General features: G+C 40.5%; 1 protein-coding gene and 1 non-coding gene across 2 annotated transcripts; one reads left to right on the plus strand and one right to left on the minus strand.

The window, feature by feature from the left end:
- Positions 1 to 9,852: 9,852 nt before the first annotated feature.
- On the minus strand, positions 9,853 to 12,244 carry LOC145007020 (uncharacterized). The gene is made up of 2 exons (XM_078966025.1): positions 11,816 to 12,244; positions 9,853 to 10,251 (listed from the first exon to the last, which is right to left on the minus strand). Exons 1-2 carry the CDS (start codon positions 12,242 to 12,244, stop codon positions 9,853 to 9,855), a joined length of 828 nt encoding a protein of 275 aa, XP_078822151.1.
- Positions 12,245 to 13,545: 1,301 nt separating this feature from the next.
- Positions 13,546 to 13,652, plus strand: LOC145007719 (small nucleolar RNA R71). Its single transcript, XR_013663089.1, has one exon. It is a non-coding gene; the product is annotated as a small nucleolar RNA R71 (small nucleolar RNA).
- The last annotated feature ends 9,917 nt before the right edge of the window (positions 13,653 to 23,569 follow it).

The following is a 23,569-nucleotide window of genomic DNA, read 5'->3' on the forward strand; positions in this document are numbered from 1 at the left end:
GACTAGGACTCGGCGAGTTGGGCAACCCGACTCGGCGAGTCAGCCCGGAGTGAGTTGACTTTGACCAAGGGTAAAAGAGTCATTTTACCCCTAAGTGCAGTGTTAGTTTTTGATTGAGTGTGTTTATGGACTTGTAGCCGAGGAGATTTAAGAGCAGCAGCCGTTAGCTTCCCGAGCCACACACTCATCAGCTAGCTTACGAGGTGAGTTTCCTCCCAGTAGGGACGGGTCTAAGGCCACAATGCCGGCCCGTCCAGTTAGCAGTAGTTTCTGGACTTCGGTCCGATGTAGTAGTTAGTATGTTTGATGCCTTCGTGGTTCAGACAGGATTTATGCGCTATGTGTTATGTGTTTTATGTTATGTGTTCCGGGCTACGGCCCGATGCAGTATGCATTATATTTGTTCATGCTAGATGATATGATATGCTATGCTCAGTCAGTTCCGGACTTCGGTCCGATGCACGGGACACGGTCCCAGTCAGTTCCGGACTTCGGTCCGATGTAGTCAGTTCCGGACTTGGTCCGATGCAGTTAGTTCCGGACTTTGGTCCGATGCAGTTAGTTCCGGGCTTTGGTCCGATGCAGTGGGCAAGGCCCAATATGTGTTTATATGTTATTGTATGGTATGTGGTATTTTGGGGGAGCTCACTAAGCTTCGTGCTTACAGTTTCAGTTTTGGTTTCAGGTACTTCCGCAAGTAAAGGGAAGAGCTCGGGGTGACAGCATCGCACACACACCACAACACAGCTTTTGTCCTGGGGATAACTTTTTGATATTTTGGAATTGATGTAGTATGATACAATCTTCCGCACATTATTTTATTATGTTTTAGGGATACACCGCGTATGTTTTACGTTATGACACTTACGTTATGGTTTTGATAATATTGAAAAACGAAAATTTTTGGGTCGTATTTTTGGGTCCTTTCACCTCCCCAACAGAAACAAAATGAATTTAGTTCATAGTCATAGCAAAAACAAACTTAAAAACAAATTCAACTAAGATAAACATACTTAATTCCTAAAGCTAAGTGGAATGAACAACCTAATTGGGGACAAAAATATGCTTATGCACTGCATACCACCCTCAGACGGATGTGCAAACGAAAGGACCAACCAAACTTTGGAGGATATGATGATGTCATGCGTGATTAATTTTGGAGGAAATGGGATGACCACTTACCCTTGGTGGAATTCTCTTATAACAACAATTATCACTCAATTATTAGAATGACACCTTATGAAGCATTTTATGGAAGGAAATGTAGAACACCCTTGTGTTGGCTTGAAGTTGGGGAGAAAAAACACACATGTCGCGAACTCGTGAGGCTAACAAATGAAAAGATAGAAGTTATTCAATCTAACATGAAGGCAACTTGATGTGTGTGAAACACGCTAGTTTTAATCCTAATTTTAGTTAATAAATTAAGCACACAAAGGCAATGAACCTGTCTTTTAGTGGTATAGTTGGATAAGTAGGGTGTCGAACTCAGGGAACATAAATTAATCTAATAACTAATTTTAACTAAGTAAGTAATAAAAGTAAAAGGGTTTTTTCTCTAGTTTTACAAGACTAGAAACTTAAACAAAGCACTTAAACACCTAACTAACTAAACAATTAAAGCAAATGACAAATTCACCAAATATAATAAAAGGTTTTTGTTTAGGTTCAACCAATTCACTCCTATGGTTATTTAAATGATAAATTGATTATTATTGGTTACCAACTATAGTGGTTAGGTTCATGTTCATTACTCCTAACCCTTAAACAATTAATCAATTCAATAAGTGGCCAATTGTTTAAACTAATTAATTCCCTAGTCCAATTGTTTGGATTAAATAAGATTTGTAATTGGTTAATCAAGTTGGTGTTTCAGCTAACCTCTTGTTTGTTGGTTTCTCAAACAAGCTCACACATTAATTTATCCATTCTCTAGTTTATCCTAGTTTCATATTCATTATTCCTAGGCATATGATAAAGTGTTCACATAACATACGTGGTTAATAATTAAGAGATGTGCATGCAGCTTAATTACCTTCCAACTAATAGAAAATAGTTGTCATTAATGCATAAGGTTCTTTAACAAACATAATTTAATAATATCACCAAATAACAATTAATCAAAAAGTATACTTTAATCCATAGGAGTAAATTGGTCCTCCGCAACAGAAACAAAACGAATTTAGTTCATAGTCATAGCAAAAACAAACTTAAAAACAAATTCAACTAAGCTAAACATACTTAATTCCTAAAGGTAAGTGGAATGAACAACCTAATTGCCTTGATTCTTCAAAGGATTGAAGGTTAGGATTCCTTAGCTCCTCCAAGGGTTCTTTTTTGCAGTTTCAGCTCTCAAAATTGCCAAAAAGTCTTTTCCATTCGGATAATGGTTTGATATTTATAATTATCACAAAACAGGGTGTACTCGGCAAGTAGCATAACCAACTCGCCGAGTAGATGCTTGTTATCGGTCTTATACCAGGAGTCTTGACTTATCTTCTGGAATATTCTAGTGTACTCGCCGAGTAGCCTCGAGAACTTGCCGAGTAGCTAAGCTTTTTTCGCTCATTCTTCATTCTTTGGTCTCTAATTGCTTCTCCTTGTTCCCTTTCACTCCCAAGCATGTCTTTTGGACTGAAAACAAAATTTAAGCATTATTAAGTACCTTTTGTCTACATTATACACATAATTAGTTAAAAATGAATAAAAATGTATGCTAAATAATTAACTCATTATGCACATATCAAAATACCCCACACTTGACTTTTGCTTGCCCCCAATCAAAACTGAATTTTAACATATTAGAACCACATATGAAAACTCCAATGTAACCCAACCATTATGCCAAGACCGCAACGCATGCATTTGTGTCTAAAATTATCCTAAATACCCCCATATTCCAAATACTCACAATCCTCATAAACATTTTCCCACTCACCCCGAACTATGCTCATTTTATGCATCCCTCCGAATCCATCCTTAGAAAACCTCTTAACCTCAAGATATTTTTTGTTGAGAAACCCAAGCATACATAATCTAGATAATTACAATTGATGATACCACATTCGAGCTCTTTGGAATTCTCTATTTCTTTGACATTTGATCTTTGATCTCTTTGAATTGACCACCTTGTTGTTTGGTTTTTGGTATCTTTAACTATTTGAATTTCTTTGGAATTTTTGATCTTCATATTTGATATTTGACTTTGATGCTCCAAAAATTCATCAACTTTTCTTGTAACTTTCTCTCTTTTTTTTACATGTACCTCACTTTTTTCACTCAAATCCCTACATGCTTAAGCAGGGGCGCTCAACTTCAACCTTTATTGGTTAACAATAATAATTTTCCTGGGTACATTTCTAGTACACGATGCTAAAAATATTGCATCCCTCAGGCTGAGCGAGGTCGTCTTTTTGTCCCATGATTTCGTTGGAATAAGGAAGCCACAAATGCACTATAACCTATATAGGCTCAACTAAACATTTAGGTTTTCATGCAATTATCAACACAATTCTAACATGGAATCCTAATTGCTTTTACCAAAATTTTCTAAATTAATTCCTAAGTAACATTTTTGGTATGCAACAAATTTTTAAAATTAGCCTAAATTTAAATTCTAAATTTTCTAATATGCGACCAACCCCTACCCCACACTTATTTTATGCAATGCCCTCATTGCATATCATGGAAAAAAATAAAAATGCAAACTATAGAGAGAATTGGAACAAACTCCCCTAGGGTAGCAGTCGATAGGTTGATAACTCTTATCTTAAGCTCCATCTTCAATTGACTTTAGACATGGGAACAACTCATCCATGTCTTGGGTGTCATTCGTCTCGTGCGGTTGACAGCTCGAAAATATCAAGGAAAAAGCTTGTTAGAAATCTCTAGTAACAACTCTTCACGAAAAATGGACAAGTACTGCAATGAAAGTGGTCAAAACAGCTCTGGAACTCGAAAATTGTCAACCTACTCGGCGAGTAATGTCGTGTACTCGGCGAGTGGCTCTTAACTTGCAATTAGTACGTGTAATCACCCATGTACTCACCGCGTAGAATTTGTGCACTCGGCGAGTAGGTGTTGTATTGCCAAAGCTGATCCATCTTGTGTTCTTCTTAACTTAGGTTTTAAATTTGAATATTTCACTGACCCTTTCTCTAAACCTTTCAGCAGCAACACCGTCCATTACTCTCAACTCTAACAGACTCAATCCTAAGGAAAAAACTTTGCACTCTTTCTTGAACATCCTTCAATTCCTTACTTGACCCTTAACACTTTATTATGCTTCCTAACCTTCCATTCCTGAAAAATAAGCAACCAAAAGTGAAAGCAATAAAAGTCCTAAAAAAACAAATCATCCAAGTTTAACAATTGTTCAAACACCATAAATTAAAACACAAAACACAAAACATCAAACATAAAGTCCTCAATCCTCTTCCTCCATGCCAGCTCCTCTGGCTCCGCTTCCTCCTCCTTCATTACCCCTCATCATTCTTTCCTCCCAACTCATAATATAGGGATATCCCGGACCGGGTCTCGGTGCGATGTTCATTTGCTCGAAGAGGTATTCAAATGATTGATTGTTATAAGTGACCCCTCGTCCAATATCATCCAAATAGCGCTAGTACTCCACTTGATTCCATCCATCGTTCTCTTCATCCACCGGAATAACCGGTGGGTCTTCTCGTACCCGCTCGCTTCGTTACCTTACTCGCCTTCCCGGCTCCTCGGGGATTGCCGGCTCATCCGCATGTGGAATAGAAAAAGAATCACCAAACTTCTCCACGATCCTTGCCCTCCTATATAATGTGGTGTTGAACGGAGGGGGATAAATGACCGTCAGCGCCCTTGCCTCTTGCAAATCTAATATCCCAAATGACCTGGCAAGCCTTGTCACAAACATCCCTCCATTAATCTTGGAGTTCACCTTCTCCTTAACCGCCCCTTCCGCAAGATACTTGGCTATGCAGTAGGGAAGATTGCAGAAAACATCGGGAGTAATAATACTCCAAAGATAGAAGATGTCAAGGGTTGGAACCTTGTCCCAATCCTTCCGCATATTAATCGTACTGGCCACGAAACGATGAATGAGACGGAGGATCGGCGAATGAATGTGACCCTCTTGAGCGGTAGACGGGATGTACACCTGGTTAGCTTCAAAATCCTCAATCAACATAGTGGTTTGCTCATAAATTCCAAGCCTCCATGAAAATTCAGCCATGCTGCATTGTCGCAGCTCCCCACCAAGAGAAAAGGAAATTATATTGGGATTGTAGTACTCACTACCACCTCGGAATGAGATGGTAGCAAAAAACTCCCAACATAATTCAGCATAGACCGGTTCTTGTATTTTGAATAATTGTAACCAACCATCACATATGATGGTTGAATCCCCCAAATTGCATTCCTTCACCAAATATGGTGTTAGCTCTTCTTCCAAACCAACTTTCCCCAGCCAATCCCAGTCCACTACATTGGGCAAATGAATCTATTTTTGTTTCAATGCCTCTAACTTGTTTTTGGCACGAGCTTGAGACGATTTGGATGTTATTTGGCGGAATGAGAGCCACGGGATGTCCCCTTGGCTTCCCCCTCTTGAAGACTGACCTCTTCTGAACATGGTACCTGCATAACAACAGTAAGAAAGCAGAAACAAACAACACACCGCAATTAAAATCGAATAAAATAGATCCGTTTAGCCTCCTACTCGCCGAGTTCATGTCTTACTCGGCGAGTAGGATGAACATCGGGATCAGAATCTGTCGAACACATATGGGTTGTCCAAAACAACCAATTTTGCACAAGTGTTTCGTGTACTAAGTCCAATAACCATTAATCAAAAAGAAATTTCTCCTAACATCACCTAATTCATGGTAAAATTAAAACCTTAGAATTTGAGGGAACCCCCAAATCCGAATTTAGACAAAATAGGGGCAAATCAGTGATAAAGCTTGAACCTTTGATGAGTTTTAAGTGTAAAGATCATACATTTTCCCTTGAAAGTCGAGGATTAAACCAAAAATTGAAGAACTCACAGAAATCGCTTGAGGGAGGTTGTTCACGGCGAGTGTATGGGTTAAATGGGTGAAAACCCTTATTTTACAGATTATAAACCATCTGTGTAAGTTGGCTACTCGTCGAGTAGAAAAGATGTACTCACCGATAGAACTGTATTTACGTGTTTTCTAGGTTATTTTGACAAGTACTCGCCGAGTACATGTACCTACTCGGCGAGTAAACCTTGCAGTTTGAAAAAATTGAATTTTTTTTTCTCATTTTTAACCCTCCACCACACACTCTAGGCATTGCTTGCCCTCAAGAAATTATATTTTCAGAAGAAGACGAATGAAAAAGATCCTAAAGTAATTAAAAAGAAAGTAAAGGAAAAAGAATGCAAACTCCAAATTCGGGTTGCCTCCCGGAAGCGCTTCTTTTTAAGGAGTCATTAGCTAGACCCCACCCTTTCTACATTGTTGCAATCCCTTCCAGCAACATCAACTCTTCCATGCCTTCATTCCTTGGGATTCCTTCTTCATACTTTTTGACCCTATGTCCATTGACCTTGAAAGGTGTTCCATCTTTTGATAATTGCTCTATAGCACCATGTAGAAACACCTTCTTCACTAGAAAAGGACCATCCCATCTTGACTTGAGTTTTCCTAAGAAGACTTTTATCCTTGAATTAAAGAGCAACACCTTTTGGCCTTCATGAAATTCTTTATTTTCATTTATCCTGTTGTCATGCCACATCTTGGTCTTCTCTTTATAGATCAAAGAACTTGTGTATGCATCATTTCTAAGTTCCTCAAGAGCATTCATTTTCATTAACCGGTTGCTCTTGAGCTCCTCCATATTGAAGTTGCACATCTTTAAAGCCCAAAAAGCTTTATGCTCTATCTCCACCGGCAAATGACATTGCTTTCCATAAACTAACCTATATGGTGTAGTACCAATAGGCATTTTGAAAGCTGTACGGAAGGCCGAAAGTGCATCGTCTAGCTTATGCGACCATTCTTTTCGATTGCTCTCCACCGATTTCTCCAAAATTCTCTTTAAAGCTCGATTTGTCACTTCAGTTGGTCCACTAGTTTGTTGATGGTAGGATGTAGAAAATTTATGGGTTACCTTCCTTTGCACCTTCTCTAGTTGATCATTGGCAAAATGAGTGCCTCGGTCACTTATAAGAGCTTTTGGGACTCCAAATCTTGAAAATAACTTCTTTAAAAACCGCACCACCACCCGACTGTCATTAGTTGGCAAGGCTTGTGCCTCCACCCATTTGGATACATAATCGACCGCCACCAATATGTATTTGTTGCCTTTAGACATGGGAAATGGTCCCATGAAATCGATCCCCCACACATCAAATACTTCGCACACTTGGATACTATGTTGTGGCATTTCATTTCGACATGAAATGTTTCCCACTCTATGACAAGCATCACATTCTTTGACAAATTGGGTTGAATCTTTAAAAATCATGGGCCAATAAAACCCAATGTCAAAGATCTTCTTCGCAGTGTAATATGCTCCATGATGTCCACCCGTGGGCCCGCTATGTGACATCCCCAAAATCACGGCCAGAAAAGACCGATTTTGTTTATGCTTTATGAAAATCAGAGTACTTCATTTTATAAAAAGGTTGCGGAATTTGTTCCCAGAAAAACACAATAAATACGTTATTAAAACATTTTCGAAGAAACGTATTTTTATTCATCTTAAAACGTTTGGGATGTCATCGTTAATACAGAAACATAAGCATAAACAGAACTTGCATTTATTTACACTAGTGATCTACATCTCTTTAAATCTCTCAGTGTAAAGTGACTTCGTATCAACACCTGTGAAATAAATAAACTGAGTGGGTCAGGTTGGGAAACCTGGTGAGTACATAGGGTTTTCAACCCACAATAATATAATTATTATGTTTAAATCAATCAAGCAATTAAACCCAATTACCCATCCCCATTATCTTCTTTACTCTTAAGGATTTAACCTAAGGGTCGTCTATTCCGAAGTCCCTTACTTCCAGGGTCATAGGACTGACACTAAATTCATAGCTGCCAATGTTCGTTCGTAAAGCACTAATTCCATAGCTGCTATATCTTACTCATCGGGTACTAAATCCATAGCTACCAACGCTCAACAGGTACTAAGTCCATAGCTACCAATTCCTACAGGTACTAAATCCATAGCTACCAGTGTCTAACTAATAGGTACTAAGTCCATAGCTACCAACTCCTAACAGGTACTAAATCCATAGCTACCAACGTCTGGACAGGTACTAAGTCCATAGCTACCGGTGTTTGTCCCATAGGCACTAAGTCTATAGCTGCCAATGTATACTCACGTCATCCTCTATCTCTCATCATTTATCTACCCATCATCATACCCAACATATTCGTATATATATAATACGTATAAAGTTTAAATCCTTTAAAACATGTATAAAACGTTCATCCAGCATAGACAACAAGTATTCAGATAATATGCACACATAGCACGTAGTTTATATAAAATACTGCATATCTATGTGTAAGATGAAAGGGACCATGCACTCACCTGAGTAGGTGGTGACTCAGCACTCGGACAACGCTTCGATACTCTCAAAACGATATTCCTTCGATAAAACCTAGTACCAGTACCACTAGGGTTTAGTCTAACGATAATCGTGACTAATTAATAGTCTGACTATTATTATTATTATATAAGCATTAAATAACACTCAATATAACTCATAATAATAGCCCAAATACTCAGTATAAGTTCCTAATAATGTTACTATATTAAAACATAAGCTATACTAAAGATAGCGTAGGCATAGCTCACTTACAGCAGGTTTTTCGCAAAACCGGGCTTCACTGGAGCAGCGTTTCCCGAGCCGAAAGGCTCTTTTCTCGAAGCCGTCAGGCACTCCGCGGCTTCCACCTCATGCTAGGGAGTTACCCTAGGCTTTAGGGGGTTAGGGAGGCTTAGAGAGAGAGTTTAGAGAGAGAAAGAGAAGTTGGAAGGTGTGAGAATAAATGGAACCCGACACCTCTATTTATAGGGGTGCTGATTGGCCTACTCGCCGAGTAGGGGGGACCTACTCGTCGATTTGGTCCATGTGGTGGCCTTCTGGTGGTGTCACGTGTCCAATTCTGGTGGTGCCACGTCACCCCCTATCGCGTATCAGCCTTCAAACTTAGAAAAATCATAACTTTGGCATACGAGCTCCGTTTTCGACGTTCTTTATATCCACGCGTAGGTAAAATCAAGATCTACAACTTTTGTTTAGACTCTGTCAGGTAGTTCTCGACCGATCTCAAATTTAACAGTAGTAGGCGTCTAGACTGTTAAATGACCGCAAAGAGTTCATAACTCCTTCATCCGGACTCCGTTTTCGTCTGTCTTTTTACCGTTGAGTTCCTATTAATGAGACCTTTAACTCTCATTTAGGTCGCGTAAGCCAAAAACCGCTCGAACTAAAATTCGAGTTTCGAGCCGTGCACTACTAAGCCGAATCTTAGAAAAATCATAACTTCTTCATACGAAGTCAGATTTGGGCGTTCTTTTTATCGATGTTCTTAGTTAAACATATTCTACGACTTTTGTGTAGATCACTAAGGCTAAAAAGTCCTCCATCGTAAATTCACTATTTACGCTTCCCGGTGCCGTGCCGGTTTTGCCGTAAAACTTCGACGGGCCATAATTTCTTCGTTATAACTCAGATTTCGGCGTTCTTTATATGTACGGAAACCTTGTGAAATATTCTACAACATGGTTAAGATTATTTATTCTAAATAATCTTTTGTCAAAAAGTCATTTTCGACCCCTATTGCCTCTAAATTGACTAGCCCGGATCTGTGGGCGTTACACGCTATGACAATGCACCAATATTTTCCGGCTTTCATTCCCGAACACGTATCTTCGTATGATTCCATCCGCGCAGCTTCGAAAAAGATATGGTTCATCCCAAAAATAATATTTTATCTCAGAAAAGAATTTCTTCTTCTGTTGACTTGTGAGATCTTTTGGGATGTATTTACTAGCTAAGTAATTAGCAATATTGGCAAACAATTGTTCTTCTCCCACAGTCACTATAATATACTCATCCGGAAAATCATCTCCAACTCTATCTTCTTGCAATCGCGGGTTTTCAAGCCTTGACAAGTGGTCAGCTGCTACATTTTCCTTTCCCTTTTTGTCTTGTATCTCTATGTCAAACTCTTGAAGAAGTAGCACCCATCGTATCAATCTTGGCTTGGCATCCTGTTTGGCAAATAAATACTTGATAGCAGAGTGGTCAGTAAAAACTGTTGTTTTAGATAACACTAAATAAGTACGGAATTTACCAAAAGCATACACCACAGCTAATAATTCTTTTTCCATGGTGGTGTAATTTTCTTGGGCTGGATTTAAAGTCTTGCTAGCATAATATATGGGTCGAAAGTGCTTATAAACCCTTTGACCAAGGACAACTCCTAATGCAAAGTCACTAGCATCACACATTATTTCAAATGGTAAATTCCAATTTGGTGCAATAATGATTGGGGCGTTAGTTAATTTTTCCATTAAAAATTCAAATGCCTCTAAACACTCTTTAGAAAAATTAAATGGTGCATCTTTTAAGAGTAATTGTGTTAGAGGTCTAGTTGTTTTAAAAAACTCTTTTATAAAACGCTGGTAAAAACCCGAGTGGCCTAGAAAACTTCTAATGCCCTTCACATTAGTTGGTGGAGGTAATTTGGCAATGGTGTCAATCTTTGCTCGATCCACTTCAATTCCCATTTTGGAAACCTTGTGGCCTAACACTATACCCTTCTTGACCATAAAGTGAAATTTTCTCCCAGTTGAGGACCAAGTCGATTTTTTCAAACCTAGAAAGCATTAAGTCAAGATTTGTGAGACAATCATGGAAGGAAGATCCAAAAACAGAAAAATCATCCATTAAAACTTCCATGAATTTTTCCACCATATTGTGGAATATGGCTGTCATACACCTTTGAAAAGTCGCAGGTTCATTGCATAGCCAAAAGGGCATGCGTCGATAAGCAAAAGTTCCACTTGGGCAAGTAAATGTGGTCTTTTCTTGGTCCATTGGGTCTATGGGTACTTGGAAATAACCCGAGAATCTGTCTAGAAAGCAATAATAACTATGGCCCGATAATCATTCTAACATTTGATCAATAAAAGGTAAGGGAAAATGGTCTTTACGAGTAGCATCGTTTAGCTTTCGATAATTGATGCACACTCTCCAACTGGTTACCGTTCGTGTCGGAATAAGCTCGTTCTTTTCGTTGGTTATGACCGTCATCCCTCCTTTCTTGGGCACCACTTGGATCGGACTCACCCACGGACTGTCGGAAATGGAATATATAATCCCCACATCTAAAAGTTTAACCAATTCCTTCTTGACCACCTCTTGCATATTTGGGTTTAATCTTCTTTGGTGCTGTACAACTGGCTTTGCTCATTCTTCTAGATTAATCTTGTGGGAACAATAAGAGGGGCTTATTCCCTTGATGTCGGTGATGCTCCGTGCTATAGCCTGCTTTTGCTTCTTCAAAACTTGCACTAGCTCTTCATTTTCAGATTTGGACAGGTCAGAGGCTATGATTACTGGCTTTTGATTGCCATCTTCAAGGAAATCTTACTCTAAATGTTCTGGTAACTATTTGAGCTTAGTTTTTGGGTTCTGATTGTTGTACTCGCCGAGTGCAGGTAAGGGACTCCGCGAGTTAGTAGCTGCATTTACGAATTCTGATTTTTCTATGGATGAACTCAGCGAGTAGCTCGGCCCTACTCGGCGACTAGAGCTGTCCGATTGCTTCACCAATTCTTCAAACTCAACTTCTTCCAGCAGCCTCTCGATCTCCATTAAGTCTTTTTCTGCATCAAATTCTTCATCAAAAATTGTGGACTTGCTGGAATCTTCACTTATGCATTCCTCCAATAATTCATCTAGCATGTCAATTGAGAATGTTGTGTCGTCACTGTTCCTTTCATACTTCATGGCTTGATCAACCCCAAAATTTACTGAATCATCACCTACCCACAAAGTAAGCTTCGAATCCCTCATGTCTACTATAGCACTAGCAGTGTTGAGGAAGGGTCTTCCGAGGATGATCGGGACTTGAGGATATGCCTCCCTATCTAGAATTATAAAATCAGCGGGAAATATGAATTTGTCCACCTTGACCAATAAGTATTCACATATGTCTCTTGGAAAAGTGACTGTCTTGTTTGCTAAGTGAATCGCCATGTGAATTGGTCTTGGTTCTGGTAGATCCAACTTCTTGAAGAATGAATATGCACGAGGTTTACACTTGCTCCCGAATCGGCCAAAGCATGAATGGTAGCCAAGTTACCAAATTGGCAAGGTAAAGTTATGCTCTCCGGGTCACCCGTCTTCTTTGGTAGCTTATTTAGCATAGCAGCTGAGCAGTTTTCATTGAGGACTACCTTCTTCACTTCCTCCATCTTACTTCGATTAGTGAGAAGTTCCTTAAGGAACTTAGCATATTTGGGCATTTGTACGATAGCTTTGATGAAGGGTATGCTGATTTGAAGAGCCTTGATATGATCTAGAAACTTCTGGTACTCCTCTTCCTACTTCTCTTTCTTAGCTCTTACTGGGTATGGCAATGGAGGCTGGTAAAGCTTTTCAGGGGTCTGATCCTTTGGATTTGGCAGTGGACTCGCCGAGTCCATATTTTGTAGTCGGTGAGTAGAGCTGTCAGCTTAAAGATTTTGATTTCCTGCTTGATTTTCTATTTCCTCCTTCTGTGATTCTTTGGGTTATTTTCCCACGTCTTGTTGTAACTATATTTATGTGCACGCCTCGTGGGTTATTTTCGGTTTTACTAGGAAGTTCGCCCAGTGATCTTTGGTTTATTTATTGAGTAAGTTGCCCTAGCTACATTTCTATGTTGTGGATAGATGCTTGCTGGATTCTAAGGATATTTCTTGTTTCTTGAATTGTAGCATCATGATCACTATGTCCCTTTTCTAAAGCAGCTACAAATTTGGTAAGCATCTCTTCTACACTTGATTTTCTTTCTTGTGTCGGCTCCTCCTTTTGGTAAAAACCTCTTCCTTTCTGCTTGTACTTCTCCTCCTTAGCCTTCTTGTACTCTTCATACAGGATCCACTCTTTCTTTGGTTTTGCCAGTCTTCATCATATCGGTCCCCACTTGAGTAACATACTTGCACCTTTTTGTTGCCATTTTCATCCAAGTCGCAGTCTCTAGTAAGATGAGGTCCATTACAATTTTCACAACCCACTCGAATAGCATGGATCGTTTGATCCATTTTATCCATCCTCCTGTCCATGGTTTTTAGCATAGGCATGACCGCGGACAAGTCTTCAGTAGCTGCATATGCGGCTCCCCTAGTAACATCATTTCTTGGGTTGTGGTATTCTCTAGAGTGCTTAGAGAATTCTTCAATCAATTCCTTGATCACCGGGGTGGCTTCTTTGTGAGCCGGCCTTGCGAGTCAAGTAACTGCCTGGTTGTAACATTGACTCCATCATAGAAAATGGAGACTTCGTGCTGGATATTAAGATCATGGTGTGGGCAGTTTCTTAGCAAACTCTTGTACCTCTCCCAAGCTTCATATAGCGACTCTCCAGCTTGTTGTTCAAAGTTAGCAATCGCCTTCTTCAACTTGGCTATCTTGGAAGGTGGGCAAAAGTGATCAATGAATTCTTCTTTCATCTTGGCCCATGTGGTGACTGATCCGGGGGGAAGTGATTTGAGCTAGTCTTTTGCAACACCTTTGAATGTCACTGGAAGCATGCGGAGTAGCTGAGCCTCGCGAGGAACATTTGGAACATTAAAGTAATCAGCTACATCATTGACTTCATCCAAATGCTTGTAGGCATCCTCGTGGTCTTTTCCATAAAAAGGAATTTCCTTTAGCTGGGCGAGTATGTGGCCCTTTAGCTCGAAAGTAGCAGTAGCAGGAATTACAGGTTGCACAAGTCCCGGGGCGGTGTCATCGCGGATCCTCTTCTTCCACTCTCCCATGGGGATTTCATCAATGTTAGCCATGGTATGAGCTAACTCGTCGCCGGAATCGGAGTCGTGCTCGTATGTAGGTTCTTCTTCCTCCTCGGTGTCGTACTCGGTGTCTTCCTTGATCGGGTCTTCGCTTGCTAAAGATGCGCTGAATGCTCCTGATTTGCTGCTCTTCTTCTTCCTAAAAATAGTCTTCAAATTAGACAAAGGTGACTTCTTCGGTGTATTCGAGCTCTCCACGTCCTTTCCTCTGTTCCTTCTCAATGCGGATCTGGGATCTTCAAACGGGGGTACCAGCGGAGTGTTTGATCCTTTGGCCATGAAAGTCCTGCAATAAAACAAGATAAAAGCGTAAAAAGAAGAAAAAATGAAACTAAAAAAACAAAAATTAAAGGTAAAATACTGCTATACTCACCGAGTAGGTGCGAATGCACTCGGCGAGTAGCAGTGTATTTTTAAAAGAAAACTAAACTTAATATAAAAACTAAAACAAATGCTAAAACCTAACTAGTGATTATTAAACTGCAAAAAATTAACTTTGCCCCAGTAAACTCACACAAAGGATCGAAAAAATTAGGAATTAGATAAATTATTTAGAACCGTTCTCCAGCAACGGCGCCAAAAACTTGATGTGTGTGAAACGAGCTAGTTTTAATCCTACTTTTAGTTAATAAATTAAGCATACAAAGGCAGTGAACCTGCCTTTTAGTGGTATAGTTGGATAAGTAGGGTGTCGAACACAGGGAACGGAAATTAATCTAATAACTAATTTTTACTAAGCAAGTAATAAAATTAAAAGGGTTTTTTCTCTAGTTTTAAAAGACTAGAAACTTAAACAAAGCAGTTAAACACTTAACTAACTAAACAATTAAAGCAAATGACAAATTCACCAAATATAATAAAAGGTTTCTGTTTAGGTTCAACCAATTAACTCCTATGGTTATTTAAATGATATATTAATTACTATTGGTTACCAACTATAGTGGTTAGGTTCATGTTCATTACTCCTAACCCTTAGACAATTAATAAATTCAATCAGTGGCCAATTGTTTAAACTAATTAATTCCCTAGTTCAATTGTTTGGATTAAATAAGATTTGTAATTGGTTAATCAAGTTGGTGTTGCAACTAACCTCTTGTTTGTTGGTTTCTCAAACAAGCTCACACATTAATTTTGTAACATCCCAAAAATACAGGCTAAAAAAAATTATTTTTAAATAAGACATTATAAAACCAATAGTGTAATAAAACATTTGTAACATCATGTCATGTCAAAACCAAAGTAGAAATAATTAAACGTGTTATCATAAAACAATATCAGAGTGTAATCCCAAAGATCCCATGTGCGGAAAACCATAGTGTGATGCACTGCGATCAAGCCGACTCCTTTCCTTTAGACACGAAGTACCTGAAACCAAAACTAAAAACCGTAAGCATGAAGCTTAGTGAGTTCCCCCATCATACCTCATACCATATAATCACATAACATACATATATTGTCAAGCATATATGGGTGCCCGACCTACCCCTTCGGTCCTCTCGACCGGATACTGACTAGCATATCTGGGTGTTGGTCTCCCCTTCGATCCTCTCGACCGGATACTGACTAGCATATCTGGGTGCTGGTCTCCCTTTCGGTCCTCTCTACCGGATACTGGGGAATATTTCACCCCCTACCACTACCACATAACACGTATCACATAATCTATTTAGCATGGATGGGCTTGACTGCCCCTTCGGCGTTATCGACCGGTAACCTAGGGACTATCTCCCCTACTATCACTAGCAAATAACATCATATCATACAAACACATAAACATAACAGAGGTAGTAACAACCCTAGATGAATATCACAGAGACAATCATCTAATCATATAATTCCTACTAGTGGGTCGGCATTGTGGCCTTAGACCCACTACTACTAGAAGGTAACTCACCTCACACTACTGAAGTCCCGAAGACACAATCTCACACTTGCTGTAGTCCTTCAGACTCAACCCCAGCTGTTTGATGACAGATTCTCGAACTGTCAACAACAAAATAACACCCAATTAATAATTGGGTCCCAACACATAACCATAAATACATACTTGGATAATTCCTACATTACCCTAAGATTTGCTTTATTCAAGTCCAAGGCCCAAACCATAGGCCCAATGCGAACTAGGAATCAAAGCCCAACATATGGCCCAATTTTCTAAATTGGGCCCAAGACTATATGTGGTTTTATGGCCCAACATAATACAATCATTAAGGCCCATCTATGGTCCATCTATGGCCCAATTTTCCAAATTGGGCCCAACCCCTTACATGGGACTTACCCTAGGCCCATTAAATTATTTTAGCCGATATAATTATTCTTGGATGGCCCATTAATAATCCAATTATTAAGGCCCAATAGAAAGGCCCAACAATAAACCTAAGTGAAGTTAGGGTTTCACATAAAATGCCGATTAAGGTTAAGTTTCCTACTTAACCCATTAAGGAATTATTCCTCTAAGGAGTTAATCCATTAAGTCCATCATTCTTTTAAATAAGTCATATGGTGTGATTGGGCTTAATTACACAATTCCATTCCAATGGCCCAAATGTGGGTCTCGATAAGTCCAAGCGCATAATCCCAAATTAGAGTTTTCACATGAAATGATGATTAAGGTTAAGTGTTTCTTTCTTATCCCGTTAAGGACTTAATCCATTAAGTCCATTATTCCCTATGCTAGTTTGCCAATGATTATTAATTATTGTTTAAGATTTAATAATTAATTCTCGTGTGCGTCCCAAGCAATTTCCATAAATTAGGGTTTTATTGGCATTATGGTGTTCCAATCCAAATATTAGCCCATTTATCAATTTGTTGGCCTTTTATGACAATTAGGGCGTTATTGGGCCTAATAAGCCCACTAAAATCTTATTAAGCCCATTAGGGTTTTATTGGGTCCAATAGAGTCCATTAAGCTTCATTAGGCCCACTAGCGCTCCTTTGAGCCCATTAGGGTTTCACTAAGCCCAAACGAATCAATCACAAGAGGCAAAGCGCACCGGCACCCGAGACGGCGGCCGGTGGCGGCAGCCACCACCCTAAGGTGGTGGTTTTCAAGTTCTTTTCATTATTCCCGTTTTTTTGTTGTTACAATTACAATGTGAAATACCGAATTTATCCACGCACACCTACACTAAAATACACACACTAATAACATAAACACACACAGTGGTGGTTCATGGCGGTAGCCACCACCTCACGGTGGTGGCAGTGGTGGCTCTTACCATTTCCGGCTAGACTAAACATGCACTAACAGAAATACATGCACACACACCCACTATATGGTCATAAAACAACTCCAACCACCCATATGGTGGCTCACGACAGCAACAACAGCTGTTCACGATGGCAGCGACGCCGAAAAATGGAAGGAGTGGCGGTAGGTAGAGGATTTTGCAGTGATAGCCACCACCTCACGATGGTGGTAGCGGTTCTCCTGATTCCTGCGAGCAAGTAACGCACATACAACCCGATTAGCTCCCTAAACGGACCTTTAAGGCAACAGATACGCATATAGCCACCTACGAGGTGGCAGGATATCGCTAAAACTCTACTGGTCGGTCACCAACGGCGGTTAAGGCCCCAACAGCTAGAAAATGGAAGAAGGAGATGAGAGATAGTCTCACCGAGAGCATCTCAACTGCACACGACTTGCGTCCGCCGGTCACAGCTCCACCTTCATTCTTGGTGGGGCTTCTCTATCCGTTCATGACTTCACCGGAGGTGGCAGAGGAGATTATGGTGGCGGTTCTAAACGAAGCAACGACAGTCTCAGTGGCTCGCTCTGGTAACTATAGTGGCTCGCTCTGGTAACTATAGTGGTAGCATTGTCGGTGGTGAAGAAGGAGAGTGATGGAGGCTACAACGGTAACATGGAGTGAAGAAGAAGATGGCGGATGCCATTGTTTGCGCTAGGGTTAGGGTTACGGGACCCTAAATACCCGCCTCCATTTATTTAGTTTGCCATAAGGAGCATAACAGCCCTTCCCTACCCTTATTCTTTCAAAGCAACCCATAAATTACCATTTGAACCCTGCCCCTTAAATTCCTTTACACATTAAGTCCGAAGTTACAAAACAGTCCCATATATCTTAATTAGGCCATAATCAGCCCTTCCACCTCATTTCCTTTTAAATTAAATCCAAATAATTACCACGAATCCCATGTCTTCATAAATATTTATAAGCTAAGTCTGAACATTACACTTTTAATCCCTAATCTCTTAAAGTGTGACAATTAGCTCTACAAGACCATCATTTGGTGTATAATCATTTATTTTAGGGCTTCTATTCGCTTATTTATTTATTTATTTATTTATTTAAAAAATAAATGGGGCTTTACAACTCTCCCCCACTTAAATTAGATTTCGTCCTCGAAATCATTACTTACCAATCCTTACTTACCAAGCCACTCTAATAACATAGTCATGTTCTTGGGCACACCCTAGCCTTCCCAGGGTAGCCGTGACCAATCCTCTTTAATCCCTAAAATCCACAGGCGAACGAATTCCTCACCACAAGATCACATCCACTTCGTCTGAAATCTGTTGCCTTGAGATAGTCTGATTCCCTGATAGACCACTCATACATAATCATTATCGTTAAATCCAATCCATTTATCTCACAACTCACCACTCAACTTCTAATAGCATGTGGTTCCCGCCATAAACTTAGGTGACAAACCCAATTACCTCTACATATCACTTATTCTCGGCTAAGGCTTAGCTAATCCCACTGTAGCTGACTTATCACTCCCCAATAAACCAGCTATTCTGTGCGCATATGCAACTAAAACACACATACTATCATTGCCCAAACGTTGAAACTGCTCGAACATTGAACCGCTTGAAGCAGCATAAGCTACTACATAGATGCTTACCAAAAGCTACCGAGACCTCCTGGGTCTCAATTCACTTGCCAATCCTCTGAAATACCGGGTTTACACCCAGCTGCGGAGCCAAAGGACTCACTACTTAGTCGCCTCACACGACTTCTGAACGAAATCCTTCTCTGGAACCAGTTGCCACTAGTTATCATGACACTGTGACTCTACTACTTTCCGATATAACCGATCGGGTCCACACGTCGAATCCTGTTATCTTCAAATCCAAGGCTGAAAGTGATTGCCACCTGACCAATGGTAGCCTTATCTCACATGTCCTGAAGCAGTCCATTGCTTCTCTGATATCATAACTGTAGTGGCGCTCCTACAGTCCTATCACTGGCTCAACCAGATCTCATCCATCTGGGTAATTCCGAAATCCAATCCGTGGATTTCCTTATCCTTACTCCTACACCCGAACTGGTGGGTACTACTGTTCCTTCTGCATCCTAATAACGTGCTCACACTATCTACTAACCTAGTGAATGCTACGGCTACACCCGCAGACTCACAACACCCTAACACTATCTACTAACCTGGTGAATGGTACGGCTACACCCGCAGACTTACAACACCTCCATGATAACTGACTGCTATTGAATGCTACGGCTACCCCCGTAGTCTTACAACACTTTCCATACTAACTGACCACTAGTCAATGCTATGGCTACCCCCGTAGTCTTACAACACTTCCCAACTATCTGACTGCTAGTGAATGCTACGGCTACCCTCGTAGTCTTATAACACTTTCCAAACTATCTGACTGCTAGTGAATGCTACAGCTACCCCCGTAGTCTTATAACACTTTCCATACTAGGTCGAACACGCATTCGACCTAACACACAACTGAACTTGAGTCCTAACCGGAACTCTGACATGGTTCCCGAAACCTGCTATCCTGTGACCCCACTATATCAGTACCGTACCCATGCCCGTGATCAAAGCATCATGGTAAACCATGAAATCATCTACACCCTCTTGAAGGGTGAGAATCAGTACCTCGCACAGCTATTGTCTGAGAGTATTGAAGGTTGCCTACTATTCAGGCCCTCAACGAAAGGCCACCGACTTCTTGGTTAGTCGGGTCAAAGGAACCACAATCTCGGAGAAGTCCCATGTAAATATCCGGTAGTAACCTGCTAGACCCAAGAAACTCCGAATCTCAGATGGAGACCTCGGAATCTCCCACTGCATCACAACCTCTATCTTGGTCGGCTCAACTAGAATACCCTTCTGATTGACAAGATGCCCAAGAGATTGCACCCTGCGCAACCAGAACTCACATTTGGAGAACTTTATAAAAAGTCTCTCCCCCACTTAGATTCGACTAAGTTTTTACATTACTTGAGAATTGAAGTATTCCCAATCCTTCTCGCTTTTGAACATCCTACTTATGACAACTTGTGCTTGCCAATGCTAGCGTTTAATGGCCGATTAAACCTTGAGATCTCCCATCCATTCAAATCTCGATGAGTACTCTTGATATCTGATCCAATCTGACGCCTCGAACCATCTATCATGTTGCCAATTGAAGGTCTCAATCTTCACTCTGGCTGACGAATCCTCGTTCTCATTTCCAATCTTGCAGTACCACTGAACTCTAACCGGACACAGCCCATGCGAAAATAAATTTTTCTTGAACATGCGATGACCAACCACTTATGCATCTAACACCCGCGACTGACACTACCCACTTCCTATCACCAGTTCTGTCCCAACAACAGTAGTGCCTTGAACTCCAAAGTCCATCCATAAACAGCTACCGACCATACCTGAACAATGATAGGATCACTGAATGCTGACTTCACTGGAAAACTATCACTCCAACCCTGATCGATTATTCTCTAAATAATACTCCTGCATAGATACTGGCAAAGATCTGAAATGATAACGGTATGCGCGGAACCCACTACGCAAGATGAATCCCTCTTTGGGTTTATCAAGGACCTTTCGGCACGCTGGATGGCATATATGATCCCTGATAACCCAAACACTAGCAGAAAACCGACCCGAGATCTAACTTATCCAAACTTACTCATAACTCCAACACGATTTGTATCCCTAACATCCATCTAATAAAAATAGAAGATGACATACCCGCAACATCTGGGGGAATACTAATCACCTTTTTCTTACATGATCAACCCCGCTACCCTGTAGCATACTAAACCCTTGGAGTGAGAACTCCCTTGTACACTGTCGTGTACGTGCTGCACTGACTCTGGCCCTGCTGACCCTTCACCTGATGATCAGAAATCATGGGTCTCTTCCCGATACCCCTACTATATGCACCCGTCATACACCTCTCTTTCCCGGGTGCTCCCAAATCGATCCTGCATCTGCAACTCTTGGAAATCATATCCTTCAAGGTCTGATACCTTATCATGCTCGCTAGCTCGCTTGCTAAAGGCTGAGCTGCAACAACTAGAACATCCTCTGTCCCCAAACTGGGTCATAAACTCTTCCCTGAAGCTTCTTAGATTTTCCAAGACTCTTACTGATTCGAGTATGGATCCTGTGCTTTCAGTAGTACGGGCCCAATACTACCTTCCACACCTATCCATACTTTCCTCAGCATTCCTCCCGGATCCTCCAAGTCACTTCCTTAACTGGTACACCCAAGTCTAACTAAGCCTCACTACTAACACACTAAAATATATCCTAGGCTTCTCTAGGTTCCCGAACTCACCTAGTCCTCAGCTGCCGAAAGATTCCTAGTAATGTCAACTAGTTACCTCATGAATATAGCCATATGCAATAGAGATCATATAATCCTTCAAGTAACAGACTCATCCCTACAATGGTTGGACTCAGACAAGAGCTGTGCAATAGGGTCAAATTTATAACTCTGAGATTATCCAGTCTGTGCCACATGTGACTTAGCATATTCACTTAATAGCTAGCTCACATTAACAAGAGCCTCAGAAAGCACAAAGCAAACAACATTCAGACAATGGAAACTCTAACCATCATATTCTAATCAATTCATTCTATCCTCTAATCAGGAATATGTACATGCAATGCTAAGGCTCATACAATCAGGCATAACCTAAACATGTTATCCTATCACTGACTGATCTGTACTAACATGCAAGTCTACAAGCACAAATAATAGGCATATAAGGCATCCTCCTAGATCCTTAGCCCTAACCTAGCATGCAGTCCTCATAATCATATCATATCATAACATCTCATAACATGTATGGATATCTTGGGGAAGACTTACTTGAGCTCGGCTGATTGCACGCATCACACACCTTGTTCTTTTCAAAGTTCTTTTCTCTTTTCAAACTTCTTTTATAAAATGATTTTATTTTTGAAACTTTTCATACCAAGTCCTTAGTTTGACTTCAGACACACCCGAGAGTGTGCCCGAATCCCTCAAACCAAGGCTCTGATACCAACTTGTAACATCCCAAAAACACAGGCTAAACAAAATTTATTTTTAAATAGGTCATTATAAAACCAACAGTGTAATAAAACATTTGTAATATCATGTCATGTCAAAACCAAAGTAGAAATAATTAAACGTGTTATCATAAAAAAATATTAGAGTGTAATCCCAGAGATCCCATGTGCGGAAAACCATAGTGTGATGCGCTGCGATCAAGCCGGCTCCTTTCCTTTAGACACGAAGTACCTGAAACCAAAACTGAAAACCGTAAGCACGAAGCTTAGTGAGTTTCTCCATCATACCACATACCATATAATCACATAACATACATATATTGTCAGGCATATCTGGGTGCCCGACCTACCCCTTCGGTCCTCTCGACCAGATACTGACTAGCATATCTGGGTGATGGTCTCCCCTTCGGTCCTCTCGACCGGATACTGACTAGCATATCTGGGTGTTGGTCTCCCCTTCGGTCCTCTCGACCGGATACTGAATAGCATATCTGGGTGCTAGTCTCCCCTTTGGTCCTCTCGACCAGATACTGGGGAATATTTCACCCCCTACCACTACCACATAACATGTATCACATAATCTATTTAGCATGGTTGGGCTTGACTGCCCCTTCGAACCTATCGATCAGTAACCTGGGGACTATCTCCCTTACTATCACTAGCAAATAACAACATATCATACAAACACATAAACATAACACAGGTAGTAGCAACCCTAGATGAATATCACAGAGACAATCATCTAATCATATAATTCCTACTAGTGGGCTGACATTATGGCCTTAGACCCACTACTACTAGAAGGTAACTCACCTCACACTGCTGAAGTCCCGAAGACACAATCCCACACTTGCTGAAGTCCCGCAGACTCAACCCCAGCTGCTAGATGATAGATTCCCGAACTGTCAACACCAAAGTAACTCCTAATTAATAATTGGGTCCCAACACATAACCATAAATACATATTTGGATAATTACTACAATACACTAAGATTTTCTTTATTCAAGTCCAAGGCGTAAACCATAGGCCCAATGCAAACTAGGATTCAAAGCCCAGCATATATATGTGGTCTTATGGCCCAACATAATACATTCATTAAGGCCCAACTATGGTCCATCTATGGCCCAATTTTTCAAACTGGGGCCAACCCCTTACATGGGACTTACCCTAGGCCCATTAAATTATTTCAGCCCATATAATTATTCTTGGATGGCCCTTTAATAATCTAATTATTAAG

The sequence above is a fragment of the Lactuca saligna genome, chromosome 7 (genome assembly GCF_052625555.1).
Source record: "Lactuca saligna cultivar CGN05327 chromosome 7, ASM5262555v1, whole genome shotgun sequence".
Lineage (NCBI taxonomy): Eukaryota > Viridiplantae > Streptophyta > Magnoliopsida > Asterales > Asteraceae > Lactuca > Lactuca saligna.